Source organism: Caloenas nicobarica, chromosome Z, assembly GCF_036013445.1.
Source record: "Caloenas nicobarica isolate bCalNic1 chromosome Z, bCalNic1.hap1, whole genome shotgun sequence".
NCBI classification, from domain to species: domain Eukaryota; kingdom Metazoa; phylum Chordata; class Aves; order Columbiformes; family Columbidae; genus Caloenas; species Caloenas nicobarica.
The window spans coordinates 104,123,597-104,137,719 of NC_088284.1; the positions used below are offsets into that span (position 1 = coordinate 104,123,597).

Here is a 14,123-nt window from a genome sequence, read left to right on the forward strand (position 1 = left end):
GGTGCCAGCCCACTGTGCCACCTCACGCTAGAAGGCTTCCGGCCCTTTCACTGAAACTCTGCATGCCCCTTGGTTTTCTTTATGTACACTTGGGCTGCTTTAATGTCACAGTTACTGAAATGTCACCGTTTTGTTTAAATCACTCTCAGGCATTTTAAGAATGTAATATTAGGGTTTATCAGGCAGACCAATGATGTTAAGAAATGACAGGACACTTGTTTCCAGTTTTTAATGCTTTCTTTGTAAAACTGAAAATATAAAACCAGCTGAGCAAATGAAGATCTTTATATACATGAGGTCTGTGATTAAAAAAATCCTTTTAGTTAACAAAAAAAAAAAAAAAGAATTGATGAATGAGTTAAATGAAAACCGATTAAAGGGAACAACATTCTCAAATTGAAACATACTTCCCAGGAAAAAAGCCCCTTCTTTACAAGTTTATTATATAACTTACATTTACATTTTACTGAGAGAACTTACAAAACAAGCTGCTTGAAATGCTCCTCATTCCCTTAAAGCATTAATTTCAAAGTGCCACAGCAAAGGAACAGATTCCAATATTATCTTATACAGACTATTCATGTATAAAATGGTTTGGTAAATGTGAGGTGTTTATTTAAATGAGCACATATAGGGATACAGACTAAATAAAAGTACTTGAACAACACCTTTGTTATTACATACACAGTTATAGGTATAATAAAGGAAACAAGGTCAGCACTGCTCTTAGGTATCTGTATAGATGGAAGGAATGTGATTCAAGCAGTGATCAAAGGCGCCATTTTGGAAGAATCCATTGTCATCGGTTCCGTTGGAGACCATGTCTTCAGATACACACTGTGCTTCAGCGATTGCATCATAGCCTGAAAGCGGGACAAGTTGTATGGACATGATTTAGTACCGCAGTACATATAAGGAAGGAAGCATAGTTTGAGGCCTGGGATTATACAGTACAGCCCAGTGTTAATGAAAAGACAATAGTGTTTACCATCAAAGCCTTACCCAGGAGATACACAAACTAATCTCCACGGGCATTTGTGTCATAGTAGATGAAGCTCCCATTCATTTCTGTGGAAAGCTACGCATTTGGAAGTGAAGTGCAAGTATCAGAGCATGACTCTCTTGGGACTTTACAGTCATTATCTGAATAGGATGTCAAAACAATGAGTGGGCAAGGATCCTAGTCAGTGTGCACAAAGTGATGCAGTCCTTGTTTTACGTGTTTTTCCTTTTAATGGCACTTAGGAAAAACGTTCCATGTGTCTCCCAGCTGTTCTGAAGAGCCAGAAGATCTTAAGATCTTTAGACCTGCAGCAAGTGTCTAGATGTGGCTGAACCAGGCTCAACAGCCTGCAGGCTGTGCAGCACTGCACCACCAGCAGTAATGACAGATCCTGTAGTCTTGCGAGGCCAGTCCTGCTTTCACAAAGAACCGTCAGCTCACTCCTTAGAACTTAATTATAGGTATTTTACTATTAGGTATGTTTTTATTATTCAAGACCAAATTCTCTACTTATTTACATTTCTGCATTTTCCTATGACGTATTAATTTACTGTTAGTTTACAGGTCAAATTCTGCTGTCTGCGGAAATCTGGCATACAGCATGCGTCCCAAGTCTCTGGAAGACGAACTTGGCCTCTTTATTTGCCCTGTGCTGTGTCAGTCCAAGTGGAGTGACCAGTATTTTGATAACTTTTGCGAGTGTTTATGTTATGCTAATTTCTATTTGATGAGCCTGTATACAGGGTAGATACACAACCACAGATGGACAAAACCCAAGATAAGCATACACCCCAGAAATCATTATTAGATTCCACATAGAGTAAACTATCCAAAGTCCTGAACAGAAAATAAAAATTTATTGACTGTTAATGTGATTCATGGAACAGCTGTTTGCCAGTCACATTTGGCATTCCTGTGAGATGAGATCTCATTTAATATTAATGGTGCTATAAAAGCCTGAAAAAAAATAACGCATAGCCTTGATGAATCTTGCAAACCTGAATGGTTCTATTTTACACACAAAAAGATAAGATTTATATATTTCATATATATTTATATTTCAGCCTTTTAAGTATTTGCATACCTCAATAACCACTCTAAAAACAAAAATATTACACAGAAACATTTCATAATAGTTTAGCCCCAGACAGAAAAATCAACTGTTGTTGAAGTTGGTGTCTTGCCATTGTATTATTCTTTGCTCCTACAATTTCTTTTGGAAAGTTTATTTAGTCTGTTCTTTAAATACTGCAGGCTGTCAATCTGAACTTGAAATTTGATGTTAGCATGAAAAAACTATGTTTTAGTAACATCAAACTTACAAATAACACAAAAGAATTCAAAGTCGAAGTTGAAACTTCATCTTAAACTTTTCCCTTGTGTTTGTTACTGATGCATACACTTTCTAGCATGGAACACCAGACAAATGCATGCATGCTTTCTCTGAACAGAGTCTCCTTTAATATGAAACAAACAGGAAAGTCAACTCTAATTTTGTAGTCTGCCTTAGGCCCCATTTCAAAAAGCATTTAAACATATGTTTTCAGTATCATCCTTAACTGAGATGCCCTCCTGAATTCAGACATAAAGAAAAATTTATTGGAGATACATAAGTGAAGATTGCAGTAAATGGTGGTGTTTTGTGGCTCTCACAATACTCACATTTTGTTTGATTTCAGTAATTCTGCCAATTCTTAATCGTGGTTTTAAAAGTAGAAAAAAAGCTTCATAAAAATGAATACTTAAATATTGAAGTATTATAGTAATCTAGCTATAATAACTTGTTGCAAATTTTATGTTATGCAAATATGTAACTGAATGGGAAAATACAATTGCCATGAATGTGCAACAGCACAAACACAAAGGAACTTCTGAACAAAATGTAACTAACAAATATTTTTAGCTTAACCTATCAAAGCAGTGTCTTTCCATTTTGTAAATGTCAGCATTGCAAAACAAAGCCATCCTTTAATTCTTACATGGACAGGAAGTTCTTGCTGCTGCTATTTTCTTCGGAGTTGTGCTAATGATCTTCTTAACTTTGATCTGATTATAAAAGCCTGCCTGAGCCTACCTGAAGACATGTGCAATGAATAGCCAACACAATAAATGTGAGAAGTGTCTTTTTTGTCAGCCCTTCTGAAGGTGTGTGTTGCCTACGACATCCAGCAGAACAAAAGGAGGATTTGTCCATCAAATACAGGAGGATTAAAGAAAACAAATTTGCTTTCCTTTTGGGATTCTTCTAGATGCAAATGAATTTCAGTGACTACGTTTTTTATGCAAACGTTTTTGTAATAACATCATTGACTATAAAGTGTGTTCTTTTCTCCTCCTGCTAAAAATATCATAGGGATAATTTTTTATAGGCAGAATAAATTACCTGTTGAAGCTAGAGGTGTGCTGAGTATGTGATAGCCATTCTGTCTCAGAGGATTAAAGCAAGGCGATTCCCCTGTGAGCACATCACCAGTGACAGATTGGTCCATTGTTCTGTAGCAGTCTCCGTAGTGGAAACAGTTCTGTATTGAGTGAAAGCTGCCTTGGTAACCTGAAAACAGATATTGCACACACATTTTTAACACTACTGCAATGGTATTAGCTCCATTTCTGTCACAGTATTTCATTACTATTGTGGGGGGTTTAGTTCCTCCATTTTAACTATGGAAAAATGATCATGCTATTCTGTAAGGCGTAATAATATAAAGGCTACATCAGACTCGGTCCCACAAGGTGCTGTGGACTGTGATCCCCATCAAGCAAAAATGTCAAGGATGTGCTTGATTTCAAGCAATAGATCAGCTGAACAGTCAACAGTCCACTTGTGTTCAAAACTAAGTCTAAGTACTCACTGGATCAGGTCCAGGATGCTAAGCTCCTAAGGGAATGTGTCTATAATGAATTACTTTTAATTTAAATACAATAATGCACTATTTAAATGAATAGCACTGCTTTGTTTTCAGTTGAGTAAAGTCTTTTCCCATCTAGTGTGCTGGAGACAACGTTATTTATGAGAAATACCTCTAAGAGTACCTTAAACCTCTCCTTTCTCAGACTGCTCTTATTTCAAACGAAACCCCTTTCACTGAACACAGGGGCCACAGTCTGCCAGTAAAATTGAACTAGAGGTGCAGAACTGACTCCACATGGACGTCGGGTGAAGACTTCTAGTCCAGCTAGAGGCTCTTCGTGCTTCTGAAAAGTGCCAAGGTAAATCTGTATGGCCTCTGACTGCCTCAGTCATTCTGCTTTTGGGGCATGTTGACTTTTGTCCCTCACGTACATACCCTACATTTGTTATGTCCTGCTATTTTTGAAAGTATCATACTACCAGCGGACCAGCAGTTTGGTTTTTGCCAACAAAAGGTATGAATGAGCTGTATACAACAAGAGAAGATATTTAATAGTAAAGGATAAATGAATTGCTGAGGAATTTTACAACTTACAAGTTTGTGCCAGCATCCTAAAAGAAAATGTTATTTGCTCCGATAAGGGTGACCTCAAAGCATGCCACAAGATTTATACCAACCATCACCTGATTTAATTCTCTTCTGTCCTGACTCAATAACCTCTTCCTGATTCCAAGTTCATCACACATTGATTGCACATTCATATTAACTGTCTCTTCTCCTACCTTCTCTGAAAGTCCCTTCTGAAATGATGCTCCTTCCCTTATATGCAGCTGAAGTCAATCGTCAGACTTAAAGTTTAGTAGAATGTGCCATCAGGATTTTCCTCTAATTGCAAGAAAAAAATAAGGAGCTGTTGTTTTTCTTCCCTTGGACTTACTCAGGCTGAAACATTTCCTAAGGAACTACGGCAAAAGCCCCTGGTAGTTCAGTCAAACACAGCCACAACCAGATCTTCAGCTGATGAGAGCCGTCAGCACAGCTCCACTCACTGGTGGAAGACTTGGCTTGCTGGGCAAGTTGTGCAGCTATTCAGACGGTTTGTTCAGAAATGAAACACCCGTGCCTATCACCACAGCACCCGGTGCTGTACAGGGTGGAATTTGCCCCTTACAACTCATGCAGTGTATAAGCTCTTTCCTGTTAAGATCTCCTGTCTTTTTCCACCTTCTCCCTTTACTAACAAAATTTTACCAAGTAGATAATATCAAGCAAAACTCAGGGTCTGGCTGTTCCTTCTGGCTGTGTTTTTCTAAGGTGGTAATAAATAAGGCTGAGGCAATTCTTTAGTAGATATGCAATGAACTCATCGAGTGGTGAAAAATCTGCTCTGAAGTGTCACAGTTTAATATGTGTTTTGGCAGAATCTGCAAGGATTACATGAGTCATTTCTTGAGAACCTACGATCTACCACCACAAAATACCTAAATTGTTGATATCCATGATTGGTGAAGTACTAATGGATGACTATATTAGATAACGACACTGCACACTGTACCAAAGCTGTTCATATGTACTGCTATGTAAAAGACCCAGAAATTTGGAAAGCTAAGTATTGAATTATGCATGTCCTTCCTCAGAATAGACAGCCACTTCTATTTACTGCCTGGAAAGTCTGGCTCAAAAAACTGAACAGCTCTTGCTAGAGGTTGCAAAGCCATCTTTTGATGTGGTTTTAGGTACAGTGCTGTATTGACTGTCTTTTGATTATTATCCTGACTTTTCTGTTTATAAAACATGAACTCTCTCCTGTAAACCTTCTAAAAATATATCCTTTTGAGATGAGCAGTGAAAAAAAAGAGACACTTGTCTTCAGATGAGGTATAACTGGTTGCAGAGAGCACTTATATGCATTGCTAGAGAAAAAAAATGAACTTTTTCCAGAAAGTCTGCTATAGACATCACTTCTAGGGAAGGCATGACGTGTATTTTCTCTTTGTCTCTAATTGCTGCCCTGTCGTCATGCTCCCAGGTTTGCCTTTGTTAAATCAATTAAATATCTTTATGATCTACAGGGCTGGAACAGCGGCTTAGAAAAATCAGAGAACAGCCAACCATGACAGAACTGGATTGAAACTAGTTGGATCCAGGGTTTTCTCAAGACCTATGGGTAAGTCTTTCTTTTGAAGTGTTTTGAGTTACACTGTCTAGCTGCTCAGGAAAAAATATCTGAGGCAAAGAACTGCCTCAAACTCAAAAGTCTGGAAAAGAACTGCCATAAACAATCAAATTCTCTTTTGGGTTGCAGTAGCTGCCCCTCAGTTTCACTGTGTGATAATCTGAAAAGGCAGCACAAAAAGTTTTACTGGAACTATCCAATGAAGAGACACAATGTAGGAAAATACTAGTGTTATTGCACTGTTGTGTTCACTAGGAACAAATTTCTGCGAGTGCTTCACAAAGAAAATATAGAGAAAGACACCATTCCTGTTCTAATGTGCTTGCAGATGTGATAAATGTGGGTAGCAAACTAAAGATAAAAGATGGAGTGAGGAAGAGAAAGACTGCAGCAAGAACAATGGTCATGTAAAACAAACCATGACACTAAAAATGGGACTTTTAACCCTTCTGACCTGAGCAGGATAATGCAAGCTTACTTCCTTTTTCATTAGATTCATAGAAACAATGAGGTAGTGGGACCCTATAAGAAGGGGACAGAGGCTTTACAAGGCATTCTAGGATACAAAGGAAGAATTTGTTGATGTTCCCTGCACTTAAACTGGGCGTGAAACACCACTTGGGTGGGAAGAATTGTGCTTGCAGTATTCAAAGGTGTATTTGAAGTAAGTCTTGGATTGACTGCAATTGCATGCCTCCAGCTTGAAGGACCGCAGGATCAGGGAGTTGCTGTGTCACTAAGATTTTTTACATGGCTTTTTACATGGCTTTTTAATATACTTTCCATACTCCCACCCACTGCTTCAGAAGCACAATCGGAGAGTTTCTTTTGGTACCAGGTCAGTTGGCTCTTGCTGATGGCCTTTAGTAGCCTGGCATGGCTCAAGAGGTCAGTCACTCCAGAGGATCTGAGCCTCACACTTTTTTACACTATTAGAAAGGGAAATTGCAGCTTGTTTAAATGCTAAGTGTTCCCAAAAAGGGTAGTCTTTTCACAAGAGATGCAAAGGCCATGTGAGTTAAAGCAGCCACAAGGACTGTTGTAACAACGGGTGCTCTTACCAGATAAGGTTTCATTCATTTTACACAATCACAGGAAATGAAACTTGTTGCCTGCAGGCAATACAAAGTTTGATTTTCATATGCAGTATAGGGCAGAGCTTTACTGCATTTATACATTTTAAAAATGCGCAGTATGAAACAAAGGTGCTTTCGGTTCATGCCATTTCCTTGTGGTTCCTTTAGATTTTTTGAAATGCTTTACACAGAAAGTATTAGGAATTAAGATACGATTAAAATCCCATAACAGTTCAATTAACAACCACACATGGTTGTTTAGAGTAAACTAAACATGGAGCACTTTTTACAAGTTCTTAAATAGACTCTCCTCAGAGGTTAAAATATGAAGTAAACAAGAGGCTTCTCTGGTGCAAACATCCCTCTTCCTTCTAGGAAAGCAAAAGTGTAGCACCAATTTGGCAACATGTGTTTCACCAATATTTTTTTTTCCACGTGGATTGCAGGTTTTCCTTCAGTTTTGATTTAAATAAAAAATTTTCTGAGGTTAATTTTCAAGTGAAGAATTTACTAAATGTCCCGTCAGTTTAAATGATCACTATTAAATGTTTTATGTACAGTAGATGTAGAAATATCACAGTTAATAAAGGAATAAATCTAGTTCCAAACATAACATTTAGCTAAAATTTTGCTTTGACATAATTTGTGACAGAAAAGCTGCAGTTAACCACTTCACACAGTGCACTGGCTGCCTCTGTTTCTCTATGGCACAGCCTAGAAAACTTCAAGCCACTTTAAAATGAATGATGTAATGAGCAAATAATTGGTATATGCCTATTAAATACCATCTTGTTATGTAACGTCATTCACATGTATGTGCAAATAAATCTCAGCTTTTCAAATTCCATAAAATTTCAACAAGAAATCATGTCAGGTATAAATAACTACAGGATTCCATTGCCTGCCAAATTCTTTCAGCATGTAATAATTTCCATCTGATCTTCCTACAACTAGGTTTAAACATATAAATAATGTCCACTTATTCTTTCATTATCAATATTTCTGTTACCAGCTTGACAAAGCTTGCTGTCTTCTAAAAATGTCAGATCCACAATGTTTCTATGCTTCTATACAGATGCCCAGTTCTACAGCTAGACTTACATAGTGTTCCTTTTTTGGCAAAAATTCAAAACTCCCAAATTACTACAGATTTCATTATAAAAATGTGCTATTAATGAACTGAGAAGCGAAAAAGATGTAAAGCAAGTACAGCTAAGTACAGGTTACAGATCAATTGATTTCAAAGGCTGCTAATCAAAATTGATTTTTGAATGACCATTTCCATAATGAATTTAAAACACTACTTCAACATTTGGCTAAAGTAGAAAATTATTGCTTTTTCAAAACCACACGACATAACACTTAAAAAGCAACAATTCATTCAAAAGGAAATGTGGTTTTCTTAAGGAATAAAGTCAATTTATTTAAGTGGTTCAAAACTTGTTCTGTCTATGCATTTGTTTCTGCCATAGTAATGAGCTGCTAAACTTTCCTCTTGTGGTTTGTAGTTATTTAGCTCATTATAGTAACATAATCATATATCATTATATGCTATCATAAATCTGCCACTTTTCCCTTACAGAGTTAATCTTTTAAAATTGACTAATCTGTTGAGCATCAGGTCAAGTTAGTTTTGCCTTCAGCACAAATCACTTAATGTAGTACGCTTTAACTTTTCAGACTCAGTCAGTCCAACCAAAGAGTAAAAATACACCTTAGAGAACGAAGGGCTGAGGGAACTGTGGGGATACTGAACCCCACTGCAGCTGTGAGTTGCTCACTGGGTTTGTGTTCACCTCCTGTGTGTCCTCCGAGTCTCAGTGTACACTGAGGGAAAGCAAACCTCCTGGTTTGCCCACTGGTAAATTGATCGCGTGAGACTCTGCCAGCCAAAAATGACCTTATACAACTGACAGTACAGCTGTGAAATGAGTTTCAAAAACTGGTTATCTGCCTGTATAAACTTATACGCTTGGTTATACTTGCAACCAGACAGATGTCCTGCACGCTTCTTTATTGTGAGTATTTACCATACTAAGCAGCATACCATCTGGATTATAAAACACATTTCATAAATATGCAAGCTCCTGTTACTGGAAGAATCTGTGATGATAATAATATCTTTTGCTAATTTATACCTCAAAAATTGCAAACACATTAATTAGTTCCCACAGCAGAACTCTGGACTAGGTGAATGAGCTCCCGATTAAAAAGGCTGAATAATTCAGAATAAAAAATATTTTAAATTAAGCAGTGGGACAGCTGCTTAGCTGCTCCCATACCTGTCCTCAAACCACACCGGCACTCAGTAGCTATACGTAGTCCATTTGCATATTATTATATAAAATAATACAGATGCCAAATTTCCAAATAATAAATAGCAAAATATTTTTTCTTTGTCTAAGCTCATGTCTAGTGCATCACTATGAGTGGATGGAGCAGGCCATTGCCAAGGTGCTCTTCAGTCCACGTATTTTGGGACTAGATGGCTCTTGCTTTGGCAGTGTCCCTCCATTCAAGCTGACAAGGCCGGATGACAGCATACCAGCACAGCTAGTAGCCGTCTACTGAAAAATCTGAATAAATGCAATAAATCTGCTGTTGTAATAGCTTTCCACATTATGATAACATATCACAGCATGAACTGGTCTGAAAATTTTGCTCTATGTGTATAGCAAGCCACTTCAAAAATCGAAGTTCCCATTGAAATGCTGTCAGTCGCTTACTAAGACAGTATTCACTGAAAAGACAAAAACAAATTACTTCTCCCCAACTAGGAGTTGGGGGAAAAAAAAGGTGAAAAAAAGAAAAAGAAAACAAACAAACAAACAAAACCAAACCAAACAAACAAAAAAAAAAGAGGGAAGAGTTACCTTGAGATCCCTGCTGTACAGACTGGTTTTGAAACTGAGCGTATGGTTTATTTGGTATTCCAGAAAATTGCTGCCCATTTGGTGACTGGCTGTGTGATGATGGAGAGCCGTGTTTCTGCAATAGAGAAGGTGGAACTAATGCTTTCAGGGGGCTGACAAGTGGAGATATTATGTTGGGTGCAAGCCTAGAAAAAAAAAAACAGAAAAACTTCACATATCACATGCAATATGGGAAACTGAAATACTTGAATGGCCCTGTTGCCATGATGGCCAAACTATAGAAACATTTATTTTGCAGGTAGAAATTATATTGCAAAAAACCCAAAAAACCAAAATGATAATGCAGTGCAGCTTTCAGGTATTCATTAGTGGGGAAACGGCATAAGAAAAGGATTTCTGTTCCTTTGCACTGACTTCCTGTAATAGTCATAATGACAGGATTAGAATGACACCACTCCTCAGTAAGCAACTTAGACACAGCTCAGTTTTAATTTAAAATTTTGTGAGCTGAGAGACACATCCAGAAAACAGAAGTGGAAAATGTAGTTAAAGTGAGTAAATCCAACTAATGCCTTCATAGCTGTAATGGGGTGAAGCTTTACACCCAAATTTCAGCCAAGACAAAGAAAAGCATTTGTTCCAATTATTCCTCATGTAGAATTTTTTTAGACTTAGAAATACAACTTTAGCTGCAGCAGATGGTACTGTCCTTGCAAAGAAAATCCTGAGTAAGTGTTTGCCTGTGGCAGCACTGCTCAGCGGGAGACTGAGAAGTGATTGTACCTGAGAGATGGAAAATTCCCCCCAGATGTCTGGGACTGGGGACAGCAGAGGAGCGCGGGGGCTGTCCTGCTTGGGGAACAGAGCCTGACCCAACGCTCCCACGAGGCGCTGGAGCAGCTCAGGAAGAACCTCACTAACCCACTCCCATGAAGTCCCCGGGCATCTGCCACTGGTGGAGCAGAGAAGCTTCAGTCCTTCCTCCCTGTCCCAACGTGACTGTTCCATCAACAGGTGGTTCAGCATCTGGCCCAGAAGCGATGAACCCTTTGCCAGAGAACTGTCTTTTGGCCATTTACAGACAGAAAGAAGGCACGGTGCAGAAGATGGGACCAACAATCTGGACATTCACGTACGAACGCCTTTTATAGCTGCACTAAACTAACTCTATAAAGAGGTAAATACCCTGTTTCCCTGAAAATAAGACCTACCCTGAAAATAAGCCCTAGCATGATTTTTTCAGGATTTTTGAGGATGCTCAAAATATAAACCCTACTCCAAAAATAAGCCCTAGTTACAGTTAATTTTAAAAGTCAATTTAAATAGTGTCCAGGCAGCTATACATGTAAAAATGTAAGCATCTTTCAGAACAAAAATTAATATAGGACCCTGTCTTATTTTCCAGGAAACGGGGTAGGAAGAAGCTGGTTCTTTAACCCTGCTATGGTAGCTGTGACAAATGGCCTTTTGCTCCATAGCCCAGTGTCACACTGTCAGATGTGCTGGCTGCGTGGTCCCTGTGTTCACTGTATACTCTCTGTTGCCTCTGGAGCTTTTGCTAAACATAAGAAGCGGCTCTTTGAACAGCACTAGAACTTTCAGATGCTAGAAAAACCACTTGTCTGTTTGAGAGGCATCCTGCTGAAACTTCAGAGCTACAGGTCCTGAAACATGGAAATAAAATTACCCTGCAAGTTATAATACATCAACTAGCTGGAAAATATATTGAGTGCAAACCATTGCATGCATACAAAGAATCAACTAAAAACAAATTAAATCATTCACTGGTATCTTCCTCTACCACTGCACAAGCTGTTTGAACACCATAAACCATGATTTGCAATAGCAGTTCCTCACCAGTAACACGACTGCTTCTTGGAGCAGTTAGGATTAAACTTGAAGTGCAAGGCTATGCTTGACTTAGGGCTAAGCACTACATGGCAGCATTCAAGAGGTAAATATAGATGATCTGTGAATTAATGGTGACAACAGCTTAATCAAATTTAACATGAGAGGCAGCGGAACACTGCCAAATGCTGTCAGAGTGACACTCTATTAAAAGGGGCTAAAATAAATCAACCAGTCACAGCCCATCCTATGCTGAAATAATTCCATCTCCCAAAGCAGAAAAATAGGGCCTATAATACAAACCACAGACACTCTCAATATCCCCAAACTAAACTGAAGAATTAAACCAGTATTGTTTAATGGATGAAGGCAAGGATATTTTCAAGCCAAATATGTAAGAACTGGAAAATATGTTTTTGTAAGAAAGATAACACTCCCTCCAATAAGTGATGACTATGTGTAAACTAAAGAGGACTAAAGTCGAATTTTAAGAGCCAACATGCAAGGGAAAAAAAAAAAATCTTACCTGTTTTTTGTTTTAAGTGCATATTAAAAAGAGCTCTGCAACAGAGCTGGGATGGTTCTTGCCCTACCCAAGGGTAAGGGCCTGGGGCTGCAGAGGTGCTGAAAAGGGACACAGGGAATGCAGGGGCCACCTGTGCCCTCTTCAGGTCAGACACAGAAAATGTTCTCTGGAATCCAAACTGCTGAAGAGCATATGCTCAGGGGAAAATACTAAGTTCATTTGCTAAGAAGCAGCTAAATGCTAAGGTCAGCTCCCATGTGGCTGTAGTTTTTCCTCAAAGGTCTCAGTAGAGAAATAGTTTAACACAAATGAGCTGTCATGCAGCCCAGCTGCAAGTTCTGTCTTCTGCAAATGCTCTCTAATGTGTGTGCGTGGTCAACTATTGCATGAAGATGGGGCTGATGTTATCTGCTGGGACATGCAGAAAAGACTTTGCTATGGCCTCTTCTGAGGCTGCAAGTGAGTACTGGCAAAGCACAACCACAAATTACAAAATGGTCACCAGCCCCCTCAAATGGCACACACAGAGACATTGTCCTCGACATGCCAGAAATGCTATTAGAAGCCTGGAAATGCTTCTATCTGAAAGGAGATTTAAAAGATTGCAGTTGTTTTCATTGGAAAGATAATCGCTAAAAGAGTTCATGATAGTGACATTTATATGGATAATGACCACACACACATTTAAAAGAGAAACAAAAGATGTACTAAAAACTCCAAGGCCTGGATGAGCCAGAAACCACTCTGAATGAGGGAGGAAAATACTTCTGGTAAGCGAGTACTCTGGAGCTGCCTGTGCTGGGTTCCCTCTGCCGTCTCTTGAAATGTCTTGTCCTGGCTCCTGCTGGGAAATGCGGCACCCCAGCGAGGCCTGCGGGGCTGCTCGCTGTCGAGTGCTTTGTCAGGATGGTCGAGTAATTGCATTTTTAAATTCTTTGCAAATATGTTACATGTCAAACAAAAGTGGTACATTTAAGGTGTCCAGCTGTGGGAATACTGAAAATCACAGCTTCCCTACACAGTTGATCTACTCCCAGAGGCTATTTAAATCTTAACCATGTGAGAAGTATTTAACAGTTTTTATTGTTATTTTTAAAGCAGCGCTTCTCCCATTCACACTCTTTTGCATTCCTGTTTTTCCTCTGTGTGAGCTCAGCAGTTGTGACAGCATTTGTTATCTCGAAACCTTTGCAATGGCTGGTGAAGAGGTGAGGTTCCCCAGGCGAGGCCAAGGGGTGCGGAGGTGTGTGGGGCCCCGCTCCAGTGGGTGAGCCGAGCCGCCGGCTCGCTGCTCCCACTCGGCATGGCTGACACGGTGCCGGGCCCCAGCAAACATCCCTGTCTGCGGGCAGCAGGTATCCTGGGAACCTCCTGAAGCACAGGAGCTGGAGCTGAAACTCTGACAACTCTGTGTAACGCTTAACCACTGCTGCCTCTGTGTTAAGAGTTTAATACGGTTGAGCAGGTGACCGTAAAATCGACCATGTTCTGCTCAGTCTCTCCCAAACAGGGAGCTAAGGCACAGCTTTTAGTTAGGAAAGAGCTTTGCTCAGCAGAAAAATCTGGCTGTATTAGCACAAGTGGCCAACATGGGTATTTGTTGCCTTAAAACATTCATCACAATGCCTGCAGCTCAAGCTGGTCTCTAAAATATTATTTTGTGTGCATGTGTGAATGTGCTCTGGCATGCTCAAGGAGAGATTTTTCATCAGCTAACTGTCCAGTTCCCAGTGCCATGCTTTAAATTCTCTCCTGAATATTTGCCTACT

The 14,123-nt window shown here is 39.3% G+C and overlaps 1 protein-coding gene across 2 annotated transcripts in view; it reads right to left on the reverse strand.

Annotated features, from left to right (window-relative positions):
* Window positions 1-418: 418 nt before the first annotated feature.
* GLIS1 (GLIS family zinc finger 1) overlaps window positions 419-14,123 on the reverse strand; it is a 197,563-nt gene continuing 183,858 nt past the window's right edge. For both annotated transcript variants that reach the window (XM_065656441.1, XM_065656440.1), the window contains exons 9-11: window positions 9,981-10,165; window positions 3,387-3,554; window positions 419-863 (exon numbers count right to left, since the gene is read on the reverse strand). In XM_065656441.1, the coding sequence (XP_065512513.1) occupies window positions 727-863; window positions 3,387-3,554; window positions 9,981-10,165 (490 nt within the window). In that variant the 3' untranslated portion in view covers window positions 419-726. The remainder of the gene's footprint in view (window positions 864-3,386; window positions 3,555-9,980; window positions 10,166-14,123) is intronic.